This window comes from Grampus griseus, assembly GCF_964374135.1.
Source record: "Grampus griseus genome assembly, chromosome: 19".
Taxonomy (NCBI): Eukaryota; Metazoa; Chordata; class Mammalia; order Artiodactyla; family Delphinidae; genus Grampus; species Grampus griseus.
Genome location: NC_139013.1, coordinates 54,497,100 through 54,518,899, shown reverse-complemented (window position 1 = coordinate 54,518,899; position 21,800 = coordinate 54,497,100). Strand labels below are relative to the sequence as shown.

General features: G+C 46.4%; 1 protein-coding gene across 1 annotated transcript in view; it reads right to left on the bottom strand.

Annotated features, from left to right (window-relative positions):
* The window catches only part of USP10 (ubiquitin specific peptidase 10), a gene marked incomplete at its 5' end in the record, with an annotated part of 69,648 nt that extends 55,773 nt beyond the window's left edge, over positions 1–13,875 (bottom strand). The window contains 2 exon segments of the mRNA XM_082676242.1: positions 13,760–13,815; positions 13,818–13,875. Of these exon segments, the coding sequence (XP_082532368.1) occupies positions 13,760–13,815; positions 13,818–13,875 (114 nt within the window).
* Positions 13,876–21,800: the final 7,925 nt, after the last annotated feature.

Genomic DNA, 21,800 nt, shown 5'->3' with positions numbered 1-21,800 from the left:
AAATACTAAACAACATACAGCATAGTCCTAGGTTATTAAAAAAGAAAATGCATTATCACAAATACATCACAAAGAAGCTGCCTTGTTCCCTATGCATCCCGTGCCAACTGCTCATCCCAAGGCCTTCGCTTCCTCCACCCCCTGCCCCAGGCTGAGTTGAGGCCTTCAGCACTTCTCAACTGGATCACTGAGTGTCTAACTGGTCTTCCTGCCCCCGACTCATCCTTCACCCTCCAAACCACATGCAGCCACCACACTGCTTTCTCTGAAATGTGGACCTGATTACTCTGGTCCCTAGGAACAGGCCTGCAAGGCCCCCGAGAACTTTCAAGACAACAGGCTCCAGCAGAGCTCGCAAGAGGCCCCAGGGCTGCGCCCCCCACCCCCCGCCCAGAACTGCAGGCTCAGGGCCATCCACACGGGGTCTCTTGCCCAGAGCGCCTTCTCTCCCACCAGGAGGGGCGCCACGGGCTTCTCCTCACATTACAGAACTCAGTTCCAAAGTCTCCTCTTCGGGAACTACTTTCCTAACAAACTGATGAGTTACTCACTCTGGATTTCAACAGTTGATGAGACTCTTTCCCACATTCAACCATGGACTTCCTGAATATACCGACGGTGTTATATCTTTCATTAATTTATTTATCAATAATATTTTTGAGCACTTACTACATTCTAGGCCCGAGGAATGTATAAGTGGACAAAAGAAATCCTTGCCCTCGTTAATCTTACATTCTAGTAGGGAGAGAGAAAATGAACAAAATAACTATGTTAGGATATTAGATACAGGGTATCAGAAGGTGGTAGGTGCTGTGAAGAGAAAGCAAGGCAAGAAGGTGGTGAGGGTTCAGGAGGCTGTATTTTAAAGAGGCCAGGGAGGCAGGCCATCCTGAGAAGACATCATCCACACGGAAAGCCGCCCAGGGCCAGGCAGCAAGCTCGTGGACTGAGGCGGGGCATGCTGCAGCAGAGGGTCTCGGGTAGAGAGGACTTATTTGTACTCATTTTTGTGGCACTCAGCTGAGCTCAAAAAATAACCAGTGGATGGGGCTTCCCTGGTGGCACAGTGGTTGAGAATGCACCTGCCAATGCAGGGGACACGGGTTCGAGCCCTGGTCTGGGAAGATCCCACATGCCACGGTGAAAATATGCCCATACGCCACAACTACTGAGCCTGTGCTCTAGAGCCCACGTGCCACAACTACCGAAGCCCGGCCGCGCGCCTAGAGCCCGTGCTCCGCAACAAGAGAAGCCACCGCAATGAGAAGCCCACACACCTCAATGAAGAGTAGCCCCCGCTTGCTGAAACTAGAGAAAGCCCATGGCAGCAACGAAGACCCAACGCAGCCAAAAATAAGTAAATAAAACAAAATAATAAAATAAATATTTAGGGCTTCCCTGGTGGTGCAGTGGTTGAGAGTCCGCCTGCTGATGCAGGGGACACGGGTTCGTGCTCTGGTCCGGGAGGATCCCACATGCCGCGGAGCGGCTGGGCCCGTGAGCCATGGCCGCTGAGCCTGCACGTCCGGAGCCTGTGCTCCGCAGCAGGAGAGGCCACAGCACTGAGAGGCCCGCGTACCGCAAAAAATAAATAAATAATTATTTATTTATTAAAAGTAAATAAATAACCAGTGGACAAACGATGACATTGGCTGAGATATCTAAGGTGACAAAGGTGGCGAACACAAAAAATAACTGAGGCAAGCCAATGGAAAAGTCCTCTTTCCACACTCACCGCTGACACACATTTGGGCTCTCCACCTTGGAAGGTAGACAGCTCTGTGGTTCTTGAATTTGGGGATAACGGCATTTCTTCAGAGCAGGCCAACAAAGGATCAATGCTATGGACCACTAACTGGGACTGGGAAAGCTATGGTGAAGGCATTTTATTTACATCAGTAACGGTCCTCTGATCTCAGCTACACCTGTTGAGAAACAGCCCAAAGAATGAAACAAAACAGCTTATTAGCTGATACACAGATCAGTCACCTGGATTCAAGAAACTACACAACAGAGATAAAGAGAGTCGTGAAACCCTTAAAGGAAACTTAGAGGTCACCTGCATTCTTAATCCAAGAATTACAACCGATCTGAATACCTCAGGAGCAGCCCACCTCTTCTGCATCAGCTCTCATTACTAATAAAGGTATTTCTAGGGAGGGCAAAGCTGTCCCGTGTGGTTCTGCACACCGTCATCCTGATCTTCATTCCTAGAACTGGAAACACCAAAACAAACCCTCGTGCAGTCCTGAACCTGACAGCCAGACAGCTGCTCCCACAGGCAGGACAGGATGCTGTGCCCGACAGGGAGGCCACTGGAGGGGAAGCAGACCCCTCAGCGCTCAAGAAAGCCTTCCTGAGCCCCAGGCCCCTCCCGGGCCCCTGTGCTCCTACCCTGAACACCTGCCAGACGACTGTCTGTGTACTGTGCCCTCCGCCAGGCAGGGCCATGCTGTCCTTCCGCCACTCAGGCACTTGGCCCATTCGGGACCAGCAGGCTGCAGGCCTCCAGGAAGGGCTGACTGACCAGGGAGGAAAGACACGGCACCCCCAGAATCAAAGTCCACAGGACCCTCCAGGCTCGCTGTGCACGACATACGTGGGCGGGAGGAAGCTAACTCAGATCTGTTTTCAACCAAAAAGAAATCAATGGCAAAGAAACAAATTGGCAACGTATTTTACTTTCTGTCCACCTTAAAAAGAAAAGAAACTCATTTTTCAACATGTGTCAGTGGGTGAGAGGCAAACTCTTTCCAAACTGAGCTGCAGCAACTCTGTGTCCAGGACTAGTCATGGCTAGGATATTGCTAGTGTCACTGCGTGTGAAGTTCAATTTACAGCCAGTAATCTTCCAGCCAAAACTGAAGAGAACGCTTTTTAAGATATTTTTTTTTAAGCTATCTCTTAGCTCGTTCTCACTGAATAGAACTCTAGTCACAGATGAAAAAGGAAGTTTGTGCTCCTGGCACTTAACTCACACTGTGTAGTGTGGCATGGAAAAGCCAAGAATTCAGTAAGAACCAAGACGGAACCAAGAGTGATTATTTTAACACCAATTTGTGACAAACTGGAGACAAGAACTTCTAAGCTGACAAATCCATGAGCAGCAACCAAAAGAAGGCAGCAAGAGCTTCCGGCAGCAAATTGGCTTAATGCTCAAATCCCCAAAGAGATCTTGACCACAAATGGGCTTCGGGATGAATCAGGAACTCTGTTCCATCTCGCTGGGACATCAGACGGGCACAGTTAAATCGCGCTGTAGCCGAGTCTGTGCTGCCCTCACACTGTCCACAAGGGCCCCATCTCACCGCACGAGCACAGCAGTCTCTCGTGGCTACGGGAAACAATGTTCATGTATGTGTGTGTGTATATATATATATGTATTTGTAATTGTGTTTTGCAGCTTATGAACCCCAACACAGGCCTCAACACAGAGCAAGAGCTGGATACATGTTTGTTGAGAAGGAATTAGTCAATGAGTTAGTTACTGAATTTCAAACAACACTGAACTCTCATTCTGAAGACCCAGTACGGCAGGTCTTCAAACGGCAACATTTTCAGGCTCCTCGATTCACTCTACTCAGTGCTAAAATTAATATTATCTCTCAGAGAGCCACAAACCTGTACCTTTTGTTGTTGTTCATACCTAACCTAGACTGGAAAAGTTTTTAAATGTGCAAAATAAGATTTAGTTAATCCTATTCATGGAAAAGTGCTCAGCAGGTTAAGGGAAAAGGCTGTAAACAAAACTATGTGGAGGGAGACTTCCCTGGTGACGCAGTGGTTAAGAACCCGCCTGCCAGCGCAGGGGACACGGATGCGAGCCCTGGTCCGGGAAGATCCCACATGCCGCGGAGCAACTAGGCCCGTGCACCACAACTACTGAGCCTGTGCTCTAGAGCCCACGAGCCACAACTACTGAAGCCCGCACACCACAATGAAGAGTAGCCCCACTCGCCGCAACTAGAGAAAGCCCGCATGCACCAACGAAGACCCAACACAGCCCCCAAAATTCATTAATTAATTAATTAATTTTAAAAGAAACTATGCGGAGGCTCTGACACCTGCATATGGCTGAGGCCCTGGGGGGCTGAGGGAAACACAGACTTGGGGGCCTAATTAGGAGTCCCTACTTAGTGTGTCTGGATAGCCACCAGGATGCCAGGTGACCTGATGAGAGAAGACCATGACCAAGGATCACAACTTAAAACACACTATTACATAAAAGGATCCCAAACGTCTAAAATGTACTACAAAGAGTACCGAAGGGAAGCATTTCAGAATATTAACAAACTTCATCCCAGACTCGTGAGTTACTAGGGGTGATGCTTTTCCTAATATTTTCTTTATTTTCTAGGAGCATAATCAAGTACCTAATGCTTGTTTTAAAGGTGCCCCCCCAAAACAGAAAGGGAATAATGTCCCCAAATGACCTTCACCTAACGACTCTATCCAACTATCACTGAGGATATTCAAGGGCTATTTGCCTTGCATTAATCTGCCTCAGATGACCCCAAAAGAATGTCCTAATTTTTCCCCCCTCAAAGTTTTGAGATTTAAGATGCTTGAGGTGCTGAGGTGAGCAGAGCAAACACTCTGAGATCTGGAGGAGAGCCGGAAGAGGGACACACCCTTGCCACCCCATGCAGGACCCCAAGCGGGCCTCTGCACAGCCATCTCCCTTAGCAACGCTAACAGAGAGCGGGACGACCCACTTCCTCGAACCCATGCTTTCCCACAGATGCCCACCTGCTGACAAGGGCAGACGCCGTCTAGGCTGGACTCGCAAGGTCCCTTGCCCCTCCTGACTTCGGTCCCGGCCCTTCACCCTACACGCCAGTCACCCATCAAGCCCACATGCTCCGGCGTACCGCAGGCTTTGAGACTTTGTTCCTCTGCAAGCTTTCCCCCCACACCCTGTCCTTGTGCTTCTCTGCTCAAATGTCGCCTTTCTAGGAGAGTCGTCTTCCCAGCTTCCCCTGATGCTCCCCCTTGTCCAATCCACGTGACGCTGCCACTCCTCCCCACCTCCACGGCACCCTCCCCACGCTGGCTCGTGGGAGGCCCCCGTGAGCCCACTTGGACGGTTCTGCAGGGCAGGCAGAGTGTGAGCGCATGCCGCCCTCCTCCACACTCTCCCCGGGGTAAGGCTGGCCGCCCGCACCTCAGCACCCAGCGTTCTGAGTTCTCAGGGGCTCCCCACACCCTCCAGCTGCAGAGCCGTCTCTGGCTGGGTATCAGCCAAGGCGCCGCTTCCGGGAGCCCATCCTTGACTTCCCAGGGCCACGCCGACAGACCCTGTGCCCTCCCTCCTGACTCAGTCCTCAGCTTGGAATGACACAGGCATTACTGTGATTATCTGATTAGCGTCTGTCTCCCTCACTAGACAGTAAGCTCCCTGGTAAGAGCGACAATGCCCGTCTCTGCTCATCACTCCATCCTCAGTGCCTGGTACACAGTAGCCACTCAATAACTACCTGCTGAATGAATGAATGAATGCATGCATGAATGAACGAATGAAAGTTTTTGACTGTATTGTTCACACCTCTGTTACAGGAATTAACAACCTAAAACAGTATTTTCCAATTAGCCTGTTTCCCTCTCCCACTACCCTGTGAACTTCTAAAGCACAGAAACTCTCTTTTCAGCTCTATGCTGCTAATGCCTGGCCACCAAAATTTTCTGTTTGAACAATTACAAAAGATATAAAGTCCTTCATATGTAGTTCTGAATAAAGGTGTCTGGTATCCTACAAATTAATTCCAAAGGACACAGAATGCAACCCCTAAAAGACCTGATTTTGCACTTTATTAGAAGTAGTTGAGTATGGTTTCTGGGGAGAGGACCTGACATGAGAAATCGGAGAGTTTTTTTGGATTTTTTTCTGTCTTTTGCCATTGCAGTACTTTGATAAAAACAAAGTGGGAGGGACTTCCCTGGCAGTCCAGTGGTTAAGACTCCACACTTCCACTGCAGGGGGCACAGATTCGATCCCTGGTAAGGGAACTAAGATCATGGCGTGGCAAAAAAAAAATAATAATGATAAATAATGATAAATAAATAAACAAAAACACAAAAAGAGAGGTGAACAAAGCCTAATTTGGGAGAAGACGGGGAAAACCCAGGTTCATTACCCAATTCCCCACTATGCACTAGGGTTGATGACCTGTCAACCTCTCCAACTAACGAAAGGCTTGTCCTCTCAGTAATCTTTAGTGCAGAGTTGACCAAGAGACAAGAATTTAATTTTGAATCAGACATTTTTTTTTACAATACAGAAACTGAACAGCATGGCTGCTATAATTAAGGGGTTGAACATCTTCAAAATATCATTTCTTTTTAAAATAATGGTCTGGGCATTTTAATAGTCATAAATTTCTACAGCACTTCTACAGTTCTCAGTATACGGGTCCCAGGGAACCACTTTAACCTCCAGAACATCTGCTCCATCCCCTGGCAAAATCTGGTAAAAATAAGAACACTTCCTATACTTGAATAGATGCGTTCAACAGTTTTAGAAACAAGACTAGCTCCAAAAACTCCAGCTCAGTGACTACCTGGTTAGAAGAGACCGCATTATGAGACAAGGGAACAAAACCAACAATGCCCAAACACAAAAAGGCACAGAAGACAGACATCAAGGTGAGAACCAAGGATCAGGGAGGAAGAGAAGGACATACTTTTTACTTTAAATATTTCTGTTTCAGAAATTGCAAGTCTTTATTCTGTATTTAAAAATAAAATCAGTGGGACTTCCCTGGTGGCGCAGTGGTTAAGAATCCACCTGCCAATGCAGGGGACACGGGTTCGAGCCCTGGTCTGGGAAATTCCCACATGCCTTGGAGCAACTAAGCCCATGCGCCACAGCTACTGAGCCTGTGCTCTAGAGCCCGCAAGCCACACGACTGAAGCCCTCGTGCCTAGAGCCCATGTTCCACAATGAGAAGCCACAGCAATGAGAAGCCCACGCACCGCAACGAAGAGTAGCCCCCGCTCGCCGCAACTAGCGAAAGCCTGCACGCAGAAACGAAGACCCAACGCAGCCAAAAATAAATTAATTAAAAATAAAATCAGTAAGAACTTTCACCAAAATGCACTCTACACAAAATCTTGTAATTAATAATTAGTAGCAGATTAGCAACCCTTAGTAATTACTAACACATTAATATCTTTAAACATGTAAACCTTTATTTCATTCATTTGCCCATTCCATGAACCTTCACTGAGGAACTACCATGGGGAAGTCACACTGTGAAACATCAGGCCTTTATCAGTTCAGCCAGGTAGAAAAGGCAAAGGATAGAAGTCCAAAGACGTGCTCTTAAGTCCCTGATAGCTCATTTAAGAGCCATGCGACTTCACATCACAACCTCTTTTTTTAAACTTTTTTTAAAAATTTATTTATTGATTCATTTATTTTTGGCTGCATTGGGTCTTTGTTGCTACGCACGGGCTTTCTCTAGTTGTGGCGAGCGGGGGCTACTCTTCCTTGCGGTGCCCGGGCTTCTCATTGTGGTGGCTTCTCTTGTTGTGGTGCACGGGCTCTAGGTGCATGGGCTTCAGTTTTGGCACGCGGGGTCAGTAGTTGTGGCTCGTGGGCTCTAGAGCGCAGGCTCAGTAGTTGTGCACGGGCTTAGCTGCTCCGCAGCATGTGGGATCTTCCCGGACCAGGGTTCAAACCAGGGTCCCCTGTATTGGCAGGCGGATTCTTAACCACTGAGCCACCAGGGAAGTCCCACAACCTCTTGAGTCTCACTTTATTCATCTGTAAAATGATGCTAATGACAATACATTACAGAGTTGCCGTAAGGATCAAACCAGTCACGGCACTTCATAAACCATGCAGCTTACACACTGCACAACTTTCTCCACGCGCTGACTGCTGCAATGCTTAATTTGATAAGTATGTTATTCCTTATCCAATTATCAGATCTACCCAGAAGGCCTACTCTCCAGGGTCTCAAATAAATACACACATCTCGGCAGCCACTTGAGGGGAATTACTATTTAAATATCGAGAGAAGTTTTGTATAACATCAGGCAAGAATCTCTGAAAACTCCAGAATTAACTGTCATTTTCAAATTCTCTTCTATTCCCCCCCCAAGTCCTATCACAAGAAAAAAATTGATGTTTTCAAAAAAAATAGAAAGGGTATATATTTTAACAATGAAAGTCTCTCAAAAGAGGCAACTGCCTCACTCCTCTGGAGTTATGAACTGTCTAAAATAGGAGAGACACAAAAGAAGAGGAACACCAGAAATCCCCTTGACAATTATCAGAACACCAAATAAATTCACAAGTTGAGCGGCCCTGACTAAATTTAAATGAATATAATAAAATTTAACATGTATTGCTTATATCCAGAGCAAAGGATACCATCATGCTTATGCAAGAACAATTAAACAATGCAGACTAACTCATTAGAACAAAAGGCCATCAAAACTTCCCCCCCAGAGCCATGTATTACATGTTCTTGGGCGGTGCTAGTTCTAGTTCACAAGGCCCATGGCTTGCAACTTGTAATTTCTACAGATATCCAGCTTTATTCAACATATTTTAAACCACAGAAATGAGTATTTTTGACTTGTACTCACAATAATGATAAATTTCTATTTTTGTGAACAGTGAGGAGAGTAAGTTGACAAAATGGTCTGAAAAGCTGTCCCCACCGCTTCCCTGCAACCAGTGCACCTCATGGGACTAAAGCCCCAGGAGCGGGGGGGGGGGGGGGGGTATTCATGGGACCCCTCCCTTCCCACCCCAGCCAGCTCGTTCACGGTAACAGGTCTGTAACGTGAACCCCTCTATTTTGTGCGATCTTAAATGCGCATTTTTTCCTACATTCAGTTCCTTACAGCAGGAATACCTCTAATATTATTCAATTAACAGTTAAGGTTTTTTTCACAGTAGCTCCAATGAGAACATGAGTTTGCAGCTGTCATGGTGAATCTTTTGAAACTTTAAAGACTACTTGTCACAAAAGAGCACGGGCATGCCAGCATTTCTTCATAAAACAAGTACAAATGGGGAAACAAAACTGTACCATCAGAAAAAGAGAGGAAGAGAGCGAGAGAGGGAGAAAGAGAAAGGCAGGCAGCTATATGTAAAACTCAGGTACCAAAGGCACAGAGTGGGGCACCAGCCTTTCTATTAGGAGGTACTTTCATTTCTAATGCACTACTTGTGAGACTCTTAAATCAGAAGAGTGTAGACTTACGAGATGGCCCTTGAGCTGATACCAGAAAAATAAATTGAGAACTGATCTGAAGAATGACAACCAGTAAAGCTGCAGACGAAGCCCAGGAGGGAGGGGCCTGAGGGACAAGAGCAGGCGTCCCCGGTGCGCAGACCCTTGGTGCAGACCTGGGCTAACACTCTGCAGGCACATGGTCATCTCTCAATTCTCAAGTGAGCCAGAAACGGAAAGTCCAGGAAGACACGCTGTATCCTCTCACTCCCTGCCCCAAACCACACTTCCACTCTACACCTCACCGACCCTGTTCCCAGGAGAGGGCAACCTGAGGACAGCGCCTTTCAAAACAGGGAGCAGCATGGAGCTATTGGTTTCTTGGGTCTCCTGCTGAAAAGGGGGTCATATCTGCGGAGCTTTTAAACAGTCAGAAAGTAGCCCACTCATGAAAAGTCTACACTCTGAAGACTCCACATCTAGGTTTCCGATAGATTCTACAATTCCTGATTCTTGAAACAAATAGTACTATAAACCTACCCCACGGGCTACCTTTATCTTGCCTATTGTTCTTAGTACAGACTGCACTGACAGAAACGGTCACAGAAAGACCTATTGGGAGATCACTTCAATAAACAGGAAAACTGCAGTCCAAGCACATGTAAGTCTTTGGAAATGAACATCTACACTGCTGAAGTAGCACTAAAGTGACAAATGACAGTAATCCAGTGGCCCAAGGCCAGTAAATTCCATTGCAAACAGATTTGTCTGTCTTGTGCCACAGTGATTCTTGCATGTGTGGCAGTAAAGACAACTGTAACAGCGCAGTTACAGATTCAAAGGCAAGCGCTTCCCACTGTTTCGGTATTTAGTGTATCATCAGTAAGAAGTGTCCTCGGCAGCCACCCTTAACGGGCCACTTGAAAAACCAGATCCATTCACAGCAAGTATCTGCCTGTCTGAAATTTGTAAAAACACAAGAACAAACAAAAAATAACCCTGATGAACTATAACTCAAGCAGAGACGATACAACTTTTCTCAATTACTTCAATATTATATTCTGAACACAGCACAAAGTAAATGTGCCACTAGGCCTGGCATTAAATAATCATTAAGCTTTGGAATTCTTTTATCCTTTAAGTTTTCCTATGCAAACCACTATTCAAATCACTTCAGTTCCACATAAAAAAGCTCTCGAATATATGTCCTAACTGTTGCTCTAGAGAGGAATTTAGAATGAGGCGGTCCACTTACTATCTGCTCATTTCAGGACACTGGTCCCCACAAGACAGGCTCCAGAGGGTGAGGGTGAGGCCCTGGATAAGGCTCATCTCCACTGCTCCTGTGTAAAAACCACTGAGGCGACCATCAACGCACAAGCTTCAAATGGCTTATCTAGTCTTAGGACATGTTTCAAGATTTTGCTGTCACGATGCAAAGGAAAACTGGTATCTCCAAATATCCCGTATTTCAAATAATTTTATTTACTTCAGTTGCTCACTATGAAACTCCAATAAAAATGTATCTCTTTGGAGAACTACTAACTTTCAGTTACAAAGATATTCAACGATACAGCAACACTCTACCATATGCTGTCAACTGGATCCAAGAAATTCCACAGTGTAAAATGTGGGCGCCACAATGCTATACGTGAGGCAGTGAAAAGATGAGGGGGAGCCCGCTGCACAGGACCGGGACGGGAGCAGCCACACGATGTCCAAATAGGATGTACGAAGCATTATTGTAGAGTTTTCACTATAAATGACTGCAATGATCACAAAAATCTCTTCTGGTTTACGGCAGAATTGGTCAGTTCAAATTAATTACCCCAAATCATTTAAATCAGTTCCCTCATGCCAACAAATGTCAGAGATGTACTTTCACTTCAACTGTCAAAGTTCGTTGTATTTATTAAAATGTGTTGAAAACTACTGGCATTAGAAAAGTTTCTAAGTTTTGCACTGTTTCATGTCAATCCAGGGAAAAGGGTTCAATCATTGGTATGGAAATAGGCTATAAACTATATAAATGTTTTAAATTGTAACCTTAAAAATCCAATTTTAAAATAGGACCCTTATAAAAACTTAATATAAGAAAAAAGAAAATAGGACCCTTACTGTTAATCTGTGATTGATATCCCCAATAATAAACAAGTAAGACGCATAATAACAAATAACAGTGCTTAGCAGAAAGCGAGAGCCCAACCAATATTTGTTGAATTAATGAATGGCCATGACTATGGCAGGACCTTCAGAACAGCAGGTAACTGAATAAAACAAAATTATTAAAATGCTTAGCCTGACTCAAGCAGGATCCAATCATTAAATCCTATCACATGTTTCATTACTTGTTTTCATTACTATTCTTCTAAAAAGAAAATTAGGAAAAGAAAGAAAAATATGAGAACTCATACTATTTCCTTTCCTACCTTCTGCATGCTACAACTTAAAAGCATTTTAATCACACTTTAATTTTTTTTACAAATTTCTTTATTTTATTTTTGGCTGCATTGGGTCTTTGTTGCTGTGTTTTCTCTAGTTGCGCCGCGCAGGCTTCTCACTGCAGTGGCTTCTCTTGTTGCGGAGCACGGGCTCTAGGCACGCGGGCTTCAGCAGTTGTGGCACGCGGGCTCAGTAGCTGTGGCGCACGGGCTTAGTTGCTCCATGGCATGTGGGATCTTCCCGGACCAGGGCTCGAACCCGTGTCCCCTGCATTATGTTCAGCTAACTGTTGCCACTCCAATTTTCTAAAGATGTGTATAGGCAATATTGCTGTATAAAACATAAATACTAGGACATTTAGGAAAGTAAATGAAATTACAATCACTTTTACCTATTATCACCACTCATTAACATTTCACTTTGCACTGCGATTGGTGCTTCTGATAATGGAAGTGGGGACTTCCCTAGTGACTCAGTGGTTAAGAATCCGCCTGCCAATGCAGAGGACAGGGTTCGAGCCCTGGTCCGGGAAGATCCCACGTGCGGCAGAGCAACTAAGCCCGAGCGCCACAGCTACTGAGTCCGCGAGCCACAACTACTGAAGCCCGTGCACTTAGAGCCCATGCTCCGCAACAAGAGGAGCCACCGCCATGAGAAGCCTGCGCATCGCAACGAAGAGTAGCCCCCGCTCGCCGCAACTAGAGAAAGCCCGTGCGCAGCAACAAAGACCCAACGCAGCCAAAAATAATAATAAAATTTAAATTTTTTTTAAATAAGAGCAAAGCTTAATTTAAAAATAAAATTTAAGGTGAGAAAAAGGCAAACACCAAATCTCTTAAGGAAAGAAATCTTTGAATTGCACCCTTGTAAAACTTATTCAACCACTACTAAGCCCTTCTTTTTGTGCAAAGAACTATACTGAGTTACTTTAAAACGCAGATGTACAAGTGAACAAAAGTTTAAACCGCAAAGTTGTAGAGCAAACTAAAGTGCCAAAAGTTTAACAAAATTGCTGCTTCCTGTAAGATTTCATTTTTTTTTAAGTTATCAAGTCTCAAATTCCGCGACACGCGTTAATTCCAATAGTTACTAAAACCTGACTGTATTTCCAAAAGGGCAAGAAAAACCAATTGCTTTGAAAGGGTTACGATTTACCGGCCACCAGTTTTCCAACAGCTACTTTGTTTCATTTTCCCTTATTTAATACAACAGCACACTGAGATGATATAAAAACGCGCAATAACTTCTAGGGCTTAGAAGTCAACACATCAGCGGTCCACAGCAAGCCTGACAAATAATACCACATGCCGATTTTTATCCAGACCGATTGTATTTGGGGGAGTGGGAATAAGAGTTCAACTCTACACTCATCTCTCTCTAAAAGCGTGAGTTTTACTCTTTCTTTCCACTACGGGATTATCACAAACGACCCCTAAGATACCGCTCTGACAGGGTGCGCTAGTAGTGTCAGCCAGGCTGAGGCGGATTCATGCAAAAGATGTCACTCAAAGGCAGGTACAAGTATGGTCCTGGCGAGTTATTTCGAGTTTTCTTTGCACCAGTAACCTTAGGCTGCTTCTTAATGACTTGAGTCTAAAAGTCAGAACACCGGCAAGCCGCCCCCCCGCCCCGGGTCAAACTGCGAAAGCAACCTTTGGGGCCATGGGGAAAACGAGGCACCCCAAATCTTGGTGGCTCGTTCCGGGCAGAGAGGCGACCACAGGGCGTGGAAGGCTGTGCCGCCCCGGGGCCTCCCGAAGATTCCCGGCTGCCTCCCGGGGCAGCCAGGGCCCCATCTGCACCGCCGGCTCGCCCCGCGGTCCAGCCCCGAGGTTAACCCCTTCGCGCCCCCCACGCCCTCTCCAGGCCGGCCCGGGCGCCCCCTCTCCGCCGCCCCTCTGAAGCGGGGCCTGGTGGGCTCTGGCGCGGGGCGGGCCGGGCTGCAGGCGGCGGAGGCGCGGAGGCGGCGGGAGGCTCGGGGCCTAGTCCCGGGCAGCGTGTCCCGGCGCCCTCCCCCACTCCCACACGCTCGCTCGGGGCCGGGGTGCGCCCGCCCGCCCGTCCGCCCCGGCGCCCACCCGCCCGCGGCCCGGGGCCCCTTCCCGCCGAGGGCACCGGCCGGGTGCTACCTGCGGGTTGCGGAGGGCCATGGCGGCCCGTTTCAATGAGCCTCGGCGCTCGTCCGACTCCTCACGCTGCTTCCCCCGCCGCCGCCATCTTCTCGCCCGCACATACACACTCGCATCGGCCGCCGCGCCTGCGCACTGGCCGCGTGCCGCGGGGCGCGGGGAGGCCGGGCGCGCCGAGCGCGCGCTGCGCAGGCGCGGCCGACAGGTGGGCGTGCGCGGCGGGAGTCGGCCCGGGGCGGACCGCGAGCCCGCGGCCCTTAGCGGATGCGGGCCCGCCCACCGCGGACCTGGAGCTCCCGGGGCCGGCTGCGGCGCCGGAGGGGAAAGGACTGTGGACGGAGGTGATAACGCCAAAGCGCCCGGTCGGCCCGGCTTTCTCACCAGCCGGGAGGCCACCTGGATGGTGGGCGGGACTCGGGATGTCCGGAGCCCGGGAGCCGCGGCCTGAAGTCCGCCCGCGCCCCCGAACCCCAGGGTCGTCCTGGGCCGGGGTCTCCGAAGTGCGCGCTGAAGATCTCAGAGTAGTCCCGGTTTATGGAGGTCACATCCGTCCATTCATTAATTTATTCACTTCTCATTCATTCCACAAACACTATCTGAGCGTCTACTCTGTGCCACGCCTTTAGCTAGGCATTGGAGAATATTTTGAAGAAATAAAAATGAAAACGCACCGGTAAAGCGTTTAGGATTGGGGCCTGGCAAATAGTAAGCACTCAGCGTTGACTATCACACGCATACATGCACGCATACAGACAGACCAGCGTTCGGGTCATTGGTTCAAGAAACAGTGAACCCCCTACCTGACCATGCAGTTTCTCACCTACTTTGTCCCTTCTAGCTGAGTGATTCGGGCAAGTTAATTCCGTTTCCTAAGTCTTTGGTTTCCTCACCTGTGAATGAGGCTAATAAAATTTCTTAACTCCCAAGATTTCTGTGAGGATCAAATTAGGTGAATGTGAACGCACCAGCCCTCAATAAACATTAGCTTCTGTGATTCTTATTCATAACCATGATCGCTGTTTTCAAGTGCTCAGCAAACAGACAGAGAGGCTACTATTACCAGACCCCGTGCTGAGCAGAGGGAATCAACAGTAAGATCCATTGCCACATTCCATAAGGCAGAGGGCCTGGTCTTTGCAACAATGGGATGCCATGAAAAATATAAGAAGGGGAAGGGATTGTCTAAAATAAAAGAGCTAAACTGATACAAACTACTATATATAAAATAGATAAAAAACAAGGTCCTACTGTATAGCACAGGGAACTATATTCAATAGCCTGCGATAAACCACAATGGAAAAGAATATGAAAAAGAACATATATACGTATAACTGAATCACTTCTCTGTACAGCAGAAGTTAACACATTTTAAATCAACTATACTTCAACACAAAATTCTAAACATAAAATAAGAGATTAAAAAAAAAAAAACTTAACCGAATACAGTGCGTGAATCTTGATTGGATACTGGTGTTTTTTAACCTGGTAAATATTTTTTGACAGTTGGAGAAAGTTGCGTATGGCTTGGATATAGATGATTTTAGTGAATTATTGGTAACTTCCATAATATAATAATGATATTACGCTCATGTGAGAGAATGTTCTTTTGTTAGGATATGCATCTGAAGAATTTAGGGATGAATGTCATAATACCTGAGCTATTTTTTAATGGTGCAACAAAAAATAAAATTATATAAGCACACACAAATAGACATAGAGGGAGAGAAAGTAAATAATGCAAAATGTTAACAGTTGTTGGATCTAAGTGGTACCATCAACTTTTCTGTATGCTTGAAAAAAAATCTTAACAAAAAGCTTGGGAACGGAATTCCCTGGCAGTCCAGTGGTTAGGACTCCGTGCTCTCACTGCGGTGGCCCGGGTTCAATCCCCAGTCAGGGCAATATGATCCCACAAGCCCCGCGGCTCGGCCAAAAAAAAAAAAAAAGCTAGGGAAACAACACAATACTGTATCCATGCTGTGGTTAAAACCACAGAAAAATTCTGCCTACATATAGAGAAAGACAGGGAGGGATATGAAAACACATTGGTGACATAATGGTTGATATATGATTTTCATCATAACAGTTCTTGAACAAAAAATCAAAATTATGGGACTTCCCTGGTGGCACAGTGGTTAAGAATCTGCCTGCCAAAAAAGGGGACACGGGTTTGAGCCCTGGTCCAGGAAGATCCCACAGAGCAACTAAGCCCACGTGCCACAGCTAGTGAGCCCACGCACCTAGAGCCTGTGCTCCGCAAGGAGAGAAGCCACCACAACGAGAAGCCCGCGCACCAAAACAAAGAGGAGCCCCCGCGCGCAGCAACAAACACCCAACTCAGCCAAAAAAAAAAAAAAAAAACAAAATTATGATCACTGATACTCAGTTCTAATTTTCAAATCACTTACAGAGATATTACCACAAGTTTTTTTGTAACGTTGACACTATTGGGGTGTTTTGGGGGGTGGGTTTTTTTTTTGGTTGTTTGTTTTTTTGGGGTTTTTTTGGCCGCCCTGGGTAGCTTGCAGGATGTTAGTTCCCCAACCAGGGATCAGACTCGTGGCGTGCCCCCTACAATGGAGTCCTGGAGTCCTCTCACCACCGGACTGCCAGGGATTACAAACAGTATGTTTTATGTTTGTTTGCTTTTAATGGTGGTACCACATAATTTCAATACCAGGAGATAAATGTGAAAAGGAAAATATGAACAAACACTGTGGGCCCTGCAGTCCTTAGCAAACCCTCAAACTTGCAATAAGAGACAAGGGAGGAGCCCAGAGTCAAGACAGGCCAGAAATAAAATCCTGAGTCCCCCACTCACTGGCTTGCGTGAATTTCAGCAGGTTACTTAAACTTTCTATGACTCTTGTAAAAGGAGGTGTGGTAGGCAGAAAAATCTCATCCCAAAAATGTTCACATCCTAATCTCCAGAACCTGTGCAAATGTTGGGAAAGGGAGAGAGGAGTATTTTCCTGAAAAGTATAGTCCTCATAAGGAATGGCCTTTTTTAAGAAAAAAAGAAAAAAAAGGGAATGACCTTTTTTGGTAATTATGGACATTTTTCTCTGTTGCTCTGTGAAAAGCAGACAAATTTCTTAAAGGAAAACTGGAAAGTGGAATGTGAAATCATCTCTGAATTTTTCGTGGTAAAAGGAACTTTGCAGATGGGATTAAATTGAGGACTTTGAGATGAAGAGATCATTCTGGATTATGTGGGTGGGACCCATATAAACACAAAGATCCTTAAAAAAAAGGAGCGAGGAAGCCAGAAGGTCAGACAATCAGAGAAGTAACAAGGGGGGGGGGGTCGGATTTCAAGATGCTAAGCAGCTGGCTTTGAACATGAAGGTAGGGTTATGAGCCTGGGAATGCAGGAGGTTCTAGAAGTTAGAAAAGAGACAGACTCACTCCTAAAGCCTCCAGGAGGAACAAAGCCTTGCCTACACCTTGATTTTAGCCCAGTGAGTCTTCTGACCTACAGAACTATAAAATAATAATTTGTAAACCAGTCAATTTGTGGTCATTTGTTACAACAGGAAATTAACATAGGGGATATTACCACCTCCTTTGCAAGCCTGTTGCCAGGAGGAAACAAAGTAACGCATCTAGCACATGGAGTATGGTGCTGAGCACTTTTTAACTACCAATCAATAAGTGATGAGGGACTTTTTTTTTGCGGTACGCGGGCCTCTCACTGTTGTGGCCTCTCCCGTTGCGGAGCACAGGCTCCGGACGCGCAGGCTCAGCGGCCATGGCTCACGGGCCCAGCCGCTCCGCGGCACGTGGGATCTTCCCGGACTGGGGCACGAACCCGCGTCCCCTGCATCGGCAGGCGGACTCTCAACCGCTGCGCCACCAGGGAAGCTCTAAGAGACTTTTTATTGTATCCCAGGGAGGCTGTAAGTTTTCTCCAAGGAGGTAACATTTGAGCTAAGCCTTGATGGCTATATCTTGAGGGGGCACCCATATTTCCCCATCTGAACCAATGGATACATGTTCTGACAAGCAGGAGTTAACTCTTGGGCCCAAGGGGTCAGAGTATTTCAGTTAGACCTGTCCTACCTGGAAAATTCTTTTCTGAAACTCTGAGAGTATAGAAGAGTACCACTAGCTGTGTGACCTTGGGCAAGTACCTACCTCTCTGGACCTCAGTTTCCTCATCTGTAAAATAGGAGGAATAATACCTTTCAGGAATGTAGTAGAAATGAATATAATGACAAGAACAGGTACGTAAATTGCTTAATAAGACGTTCAGCATAGAACAAGGGCTCGATAAATGATGGAAATTATCATTAGGATTCCCAGACTTTTTGGAAAGGAAGGTGAGGTTTGCACAGGCTCAGTGCAATTGACACGATTTATCGCCAATGATAAAATTCAAGCTTTCAAACAAAAATTAGAATTTGAGGAAATGTATCCACCATTGTGAGCTGGGCAGCTTCCCAACACTGAAGGACTTTTCTGATGAGATTGGCGGTGATAGTAACAAATGAGATTTTTAAAAAAAAATATTGACTAATGGAACATTTCAACATCTGGAAGATGTGTATAACTCACTGAATCAATATTTTCCAAATGACCCATGTAGGATGTTATAAAATCATGCATGAATAAAAGATCCATTCAAAGTACAAGATAGACCAATGGACTTTAATCTAACAGTGTACGAAAAATTCAGAGACGATTTCACATTCCACTTTCCAATTTTCCTTTAAGAAATTTGTCTGCTTTTCACAGAGCAACAGAGAAAAATGTCCATAATTACCAAAAAAAGGTCATTCCCTTTTTTTTCTTTTTTTCTTAAAAAAGGCCATTCCTTATGAGGACTATACTTTTCAGGAAAATACTCCTCTCTCCCTTTCCCAACTGCATGCCCTGTGTGAGGCTGGATTTTCTTCACGCTTCAATCGAAGCAATATATCACAACCAACTGAAGTCACAAGCAGGTATGAGAATGCAGCTGACATGAAAAAGCTTTAAAAAAAATACAAAATAGGGCTTCCCTGGTGGCGCAGTGGTTGAGAGTCCCCCTGCCGATGCACAGGACACGGGTTCAAGCCCTGGTCTGGGAAGACCGCAGAGCAACGAAGCCTGTGCGTCACGACTACTGAGCTTGCGAGCCACAACTGCTGAAGACCGCACTCCGCAACAAGAGAAGCCACCGCAATGAGAAGCCCGCGCACCGCAATGAATAGTAGTAGCCCCTGCTTGCTGCAACTAGAGAAAGTCCATGAGCAGCAACAAAGACCCAAGGCAGCCACACACACACACAAAAAGATTATATTACTGAAGTATAGTTGATTTTAAAAGTTGTGTTAATTTCCGCTGTACAGCAAAGTGATCACTTATACATATATATATACATTGTTTTTTACATTTCTTTCCTTTATGGTTTGTCACAGGATATTGAATATATTGATATTCCCTATGCTATACAGTAGGATGTTGTTTATCCATCCTATATATAATATAATAGTCTGCATCTGCTAACCCCAAATCCCAACCCATCCTTCCCCTAGCCCCCTCCCTCTTGGCAACCACAGTCTGTTCTCTATGTCTGTGGGTTTGTTTCTATTCTATAGATAAGCTCATTTGTGTCATATTTCAGATTCCACACATCAGCGATATAATATGATATTTGTTTCTCTTTCTAACTTACTTCACTCAGTATGAGAACCTCTAGGTCCATCCATGTTGCTGCAAATGGCATTATTTCATTCAAAAAGACATTTCTGAGACAACCTAGTAGTGTACATAAGGCCTAGAGGAGACTAGAGAATTATTCACCAACAAATGTGTTGGGTGTGCTAGTGGCTTTGAGATTACGCTAGAAAACACTACTTCCTGTTTTAAGGGATATATGCTGAAATACGTACAGGTGAAATGACAGGATGGATGGATTTGCTTCAAAAGACGTGAGAAAAAAACAGAAAGGAAAAAGGAATAGATGAAGCCAAAAAGGTGAAAGCTTGAGAACCATTGAGATATGAGGGTGTCCGGTCAGGTGCTCTGAGAAGCAAGAGGGGAAAATGGGAGCGAGCTGGGGGCGGCGGGGAGAGACCTGCACTGGTGCCTGGCTGTCCCCTGGGCAGGAGTGGGGATGGGGAAGGGCTGGGTAAAAGTCCTTGAGCCAAATTTGCCCATCAGAGCAATCCCATTCCCTCGGGAAAGGACCTGCCTAGTAGGTCATACTGCTCATGCTGCCTGTATGAGTTTCCTAGGGCTGCTGTAACAAATAGATGCTCTGAGGAAGCATCTATTTCAGGCTTCTCTCCACCTTCTGGTGCTGCTGGGGATCCTCAGCTTAGAGCGTCAGCACTCCAATCTCTGCTTCCATTGTCACACGGTCTTCTTCCCTCTGTGTCACTTAATAAAACCAGCTCTGGGGCTTCCCTGGTGGCGCAGCGGTTGAGAGTCCGCCTGCCGTTGCAGGCGACGCGGGTTCGTGCCCCGGTCCGGGAAGATCCCACGTGCCGCGGCGCGGCTGGGCCCGTGAGCCATGGCCGCTGAGCCTGCGCGTCCGAAGCTCGTGCTCCCCAACGGGAGAGGCCGCAACAGTGAGACCCCCGCGTACTGCAAAAACAAAAACAAAAACAAAAACAAAAACCAACTCTGAGGGTTTTTCATCCAGAGTAGAAAGGAAAGGATCCTCAGGTTGTCCCCCTGAGCCCCTAATCACGGCTTGTTCTTCAGGGCATGTTATCTCAAATATGTTAAATCTTTAAACATCAACATCAAATTCAGCCCAGCAACCTGCCCGAGGAGGGAAGGAAGCAGATGGAGGAGGGAACACAGGTTGCTGCCTCTCCTCTCAGCTCCCTGACTGGTGTGTTCACCCATTTATTTCTTCACCTTCCTTTGCTCTTTTATTCTTGGTGGCAGAACTCGTGTAGTTGATGCCTCTTCTTGAGTAAAATACCTACACACTGCCAGTGCAGTTCCTCCTTTCTCTGCTGTACTTATGTCCTTGTCTCTGCCCTCCCCAGGGTGGGGCACTGTCCCCAGATAACAGAACAGGTGCCACTATCACAAAGGACCTTGGCCAGGGAGAAAAGTGCTCAAGAAAAGGAATAAGACAAGGTAAGATGCACCATTGATCTGGGTTGCATTAATTCCGGCCTCAAGTCACTTTGAGCACTCAAAGGAATCATTGATTTTCTGTAACTTAGTTCCTACGTAAGCAGGAAAGGCCAGTGTGTCCTGCCTGCCTCTTGGGTTAGATACTGAGATCAACTGGGACGACGGAAGGCAGCTTGTACCATGTAGATTAATCCATTAACTGCAACACATTCATATTACTAATTAGTTAAAGTGGCGACGTCACTATTTAATACCCTTTCATGTTTCTTTTCTTTTTTTTTTTTTTTTGCGGTACGCGGGCCTCTCACTGCTGGGGCCTCTCCCGTTGCGGAGCACAGGCTCCGGACGCGCAGGCTCAGCGGCCATGGCTCACGGGCCCAGCCGCTCCGCGGCAAGTGGGATCTTCCCAGACCCGGGCACGAACCCGTGTCCCCTGCATCGGCAGGCGGACTCTCAACCACTGCGCCACCAGGGAAGCCCCCTTTCATGTTTCTTGATTCAGTCACTCCTACAAACCCTTCCCTTTCCCATTCATCAAAGAATTCCTTATTTTTCATTGATTTTCACCTAACATTTTTTATTTTCTTGCCAGACAGACAGCTGGGGGTGGGAAGAAATAGTGTAGCATTCTTTCAAGCTCCTTTAGCCTATGAAAATAAGTATCTTTTCTACTCTCAAGTGAAGATTGATTACTGTAACAAAATCAAGAGATATGAAAGAAAAAAAAATAATCCATGACTCCAGCACTCTGGCACAAGCCCTATGATTGTTTGATTTTTTTTCCCCCATGAGCTTGTTATTAGCATGGATGTGATTGGAATCTACAACACGGGCTTTTGTGTCCCAGAGGTCCAAGTTCAGTTTCCAGCTCTTGCCAGTCAGTAGGGGGTGAGCTGTGGGCACGTCCACTGCAGGAAGCCTCGGTTTCCTCCTTTGAAGCCTTTTTTGAAGTGTGGTCGTC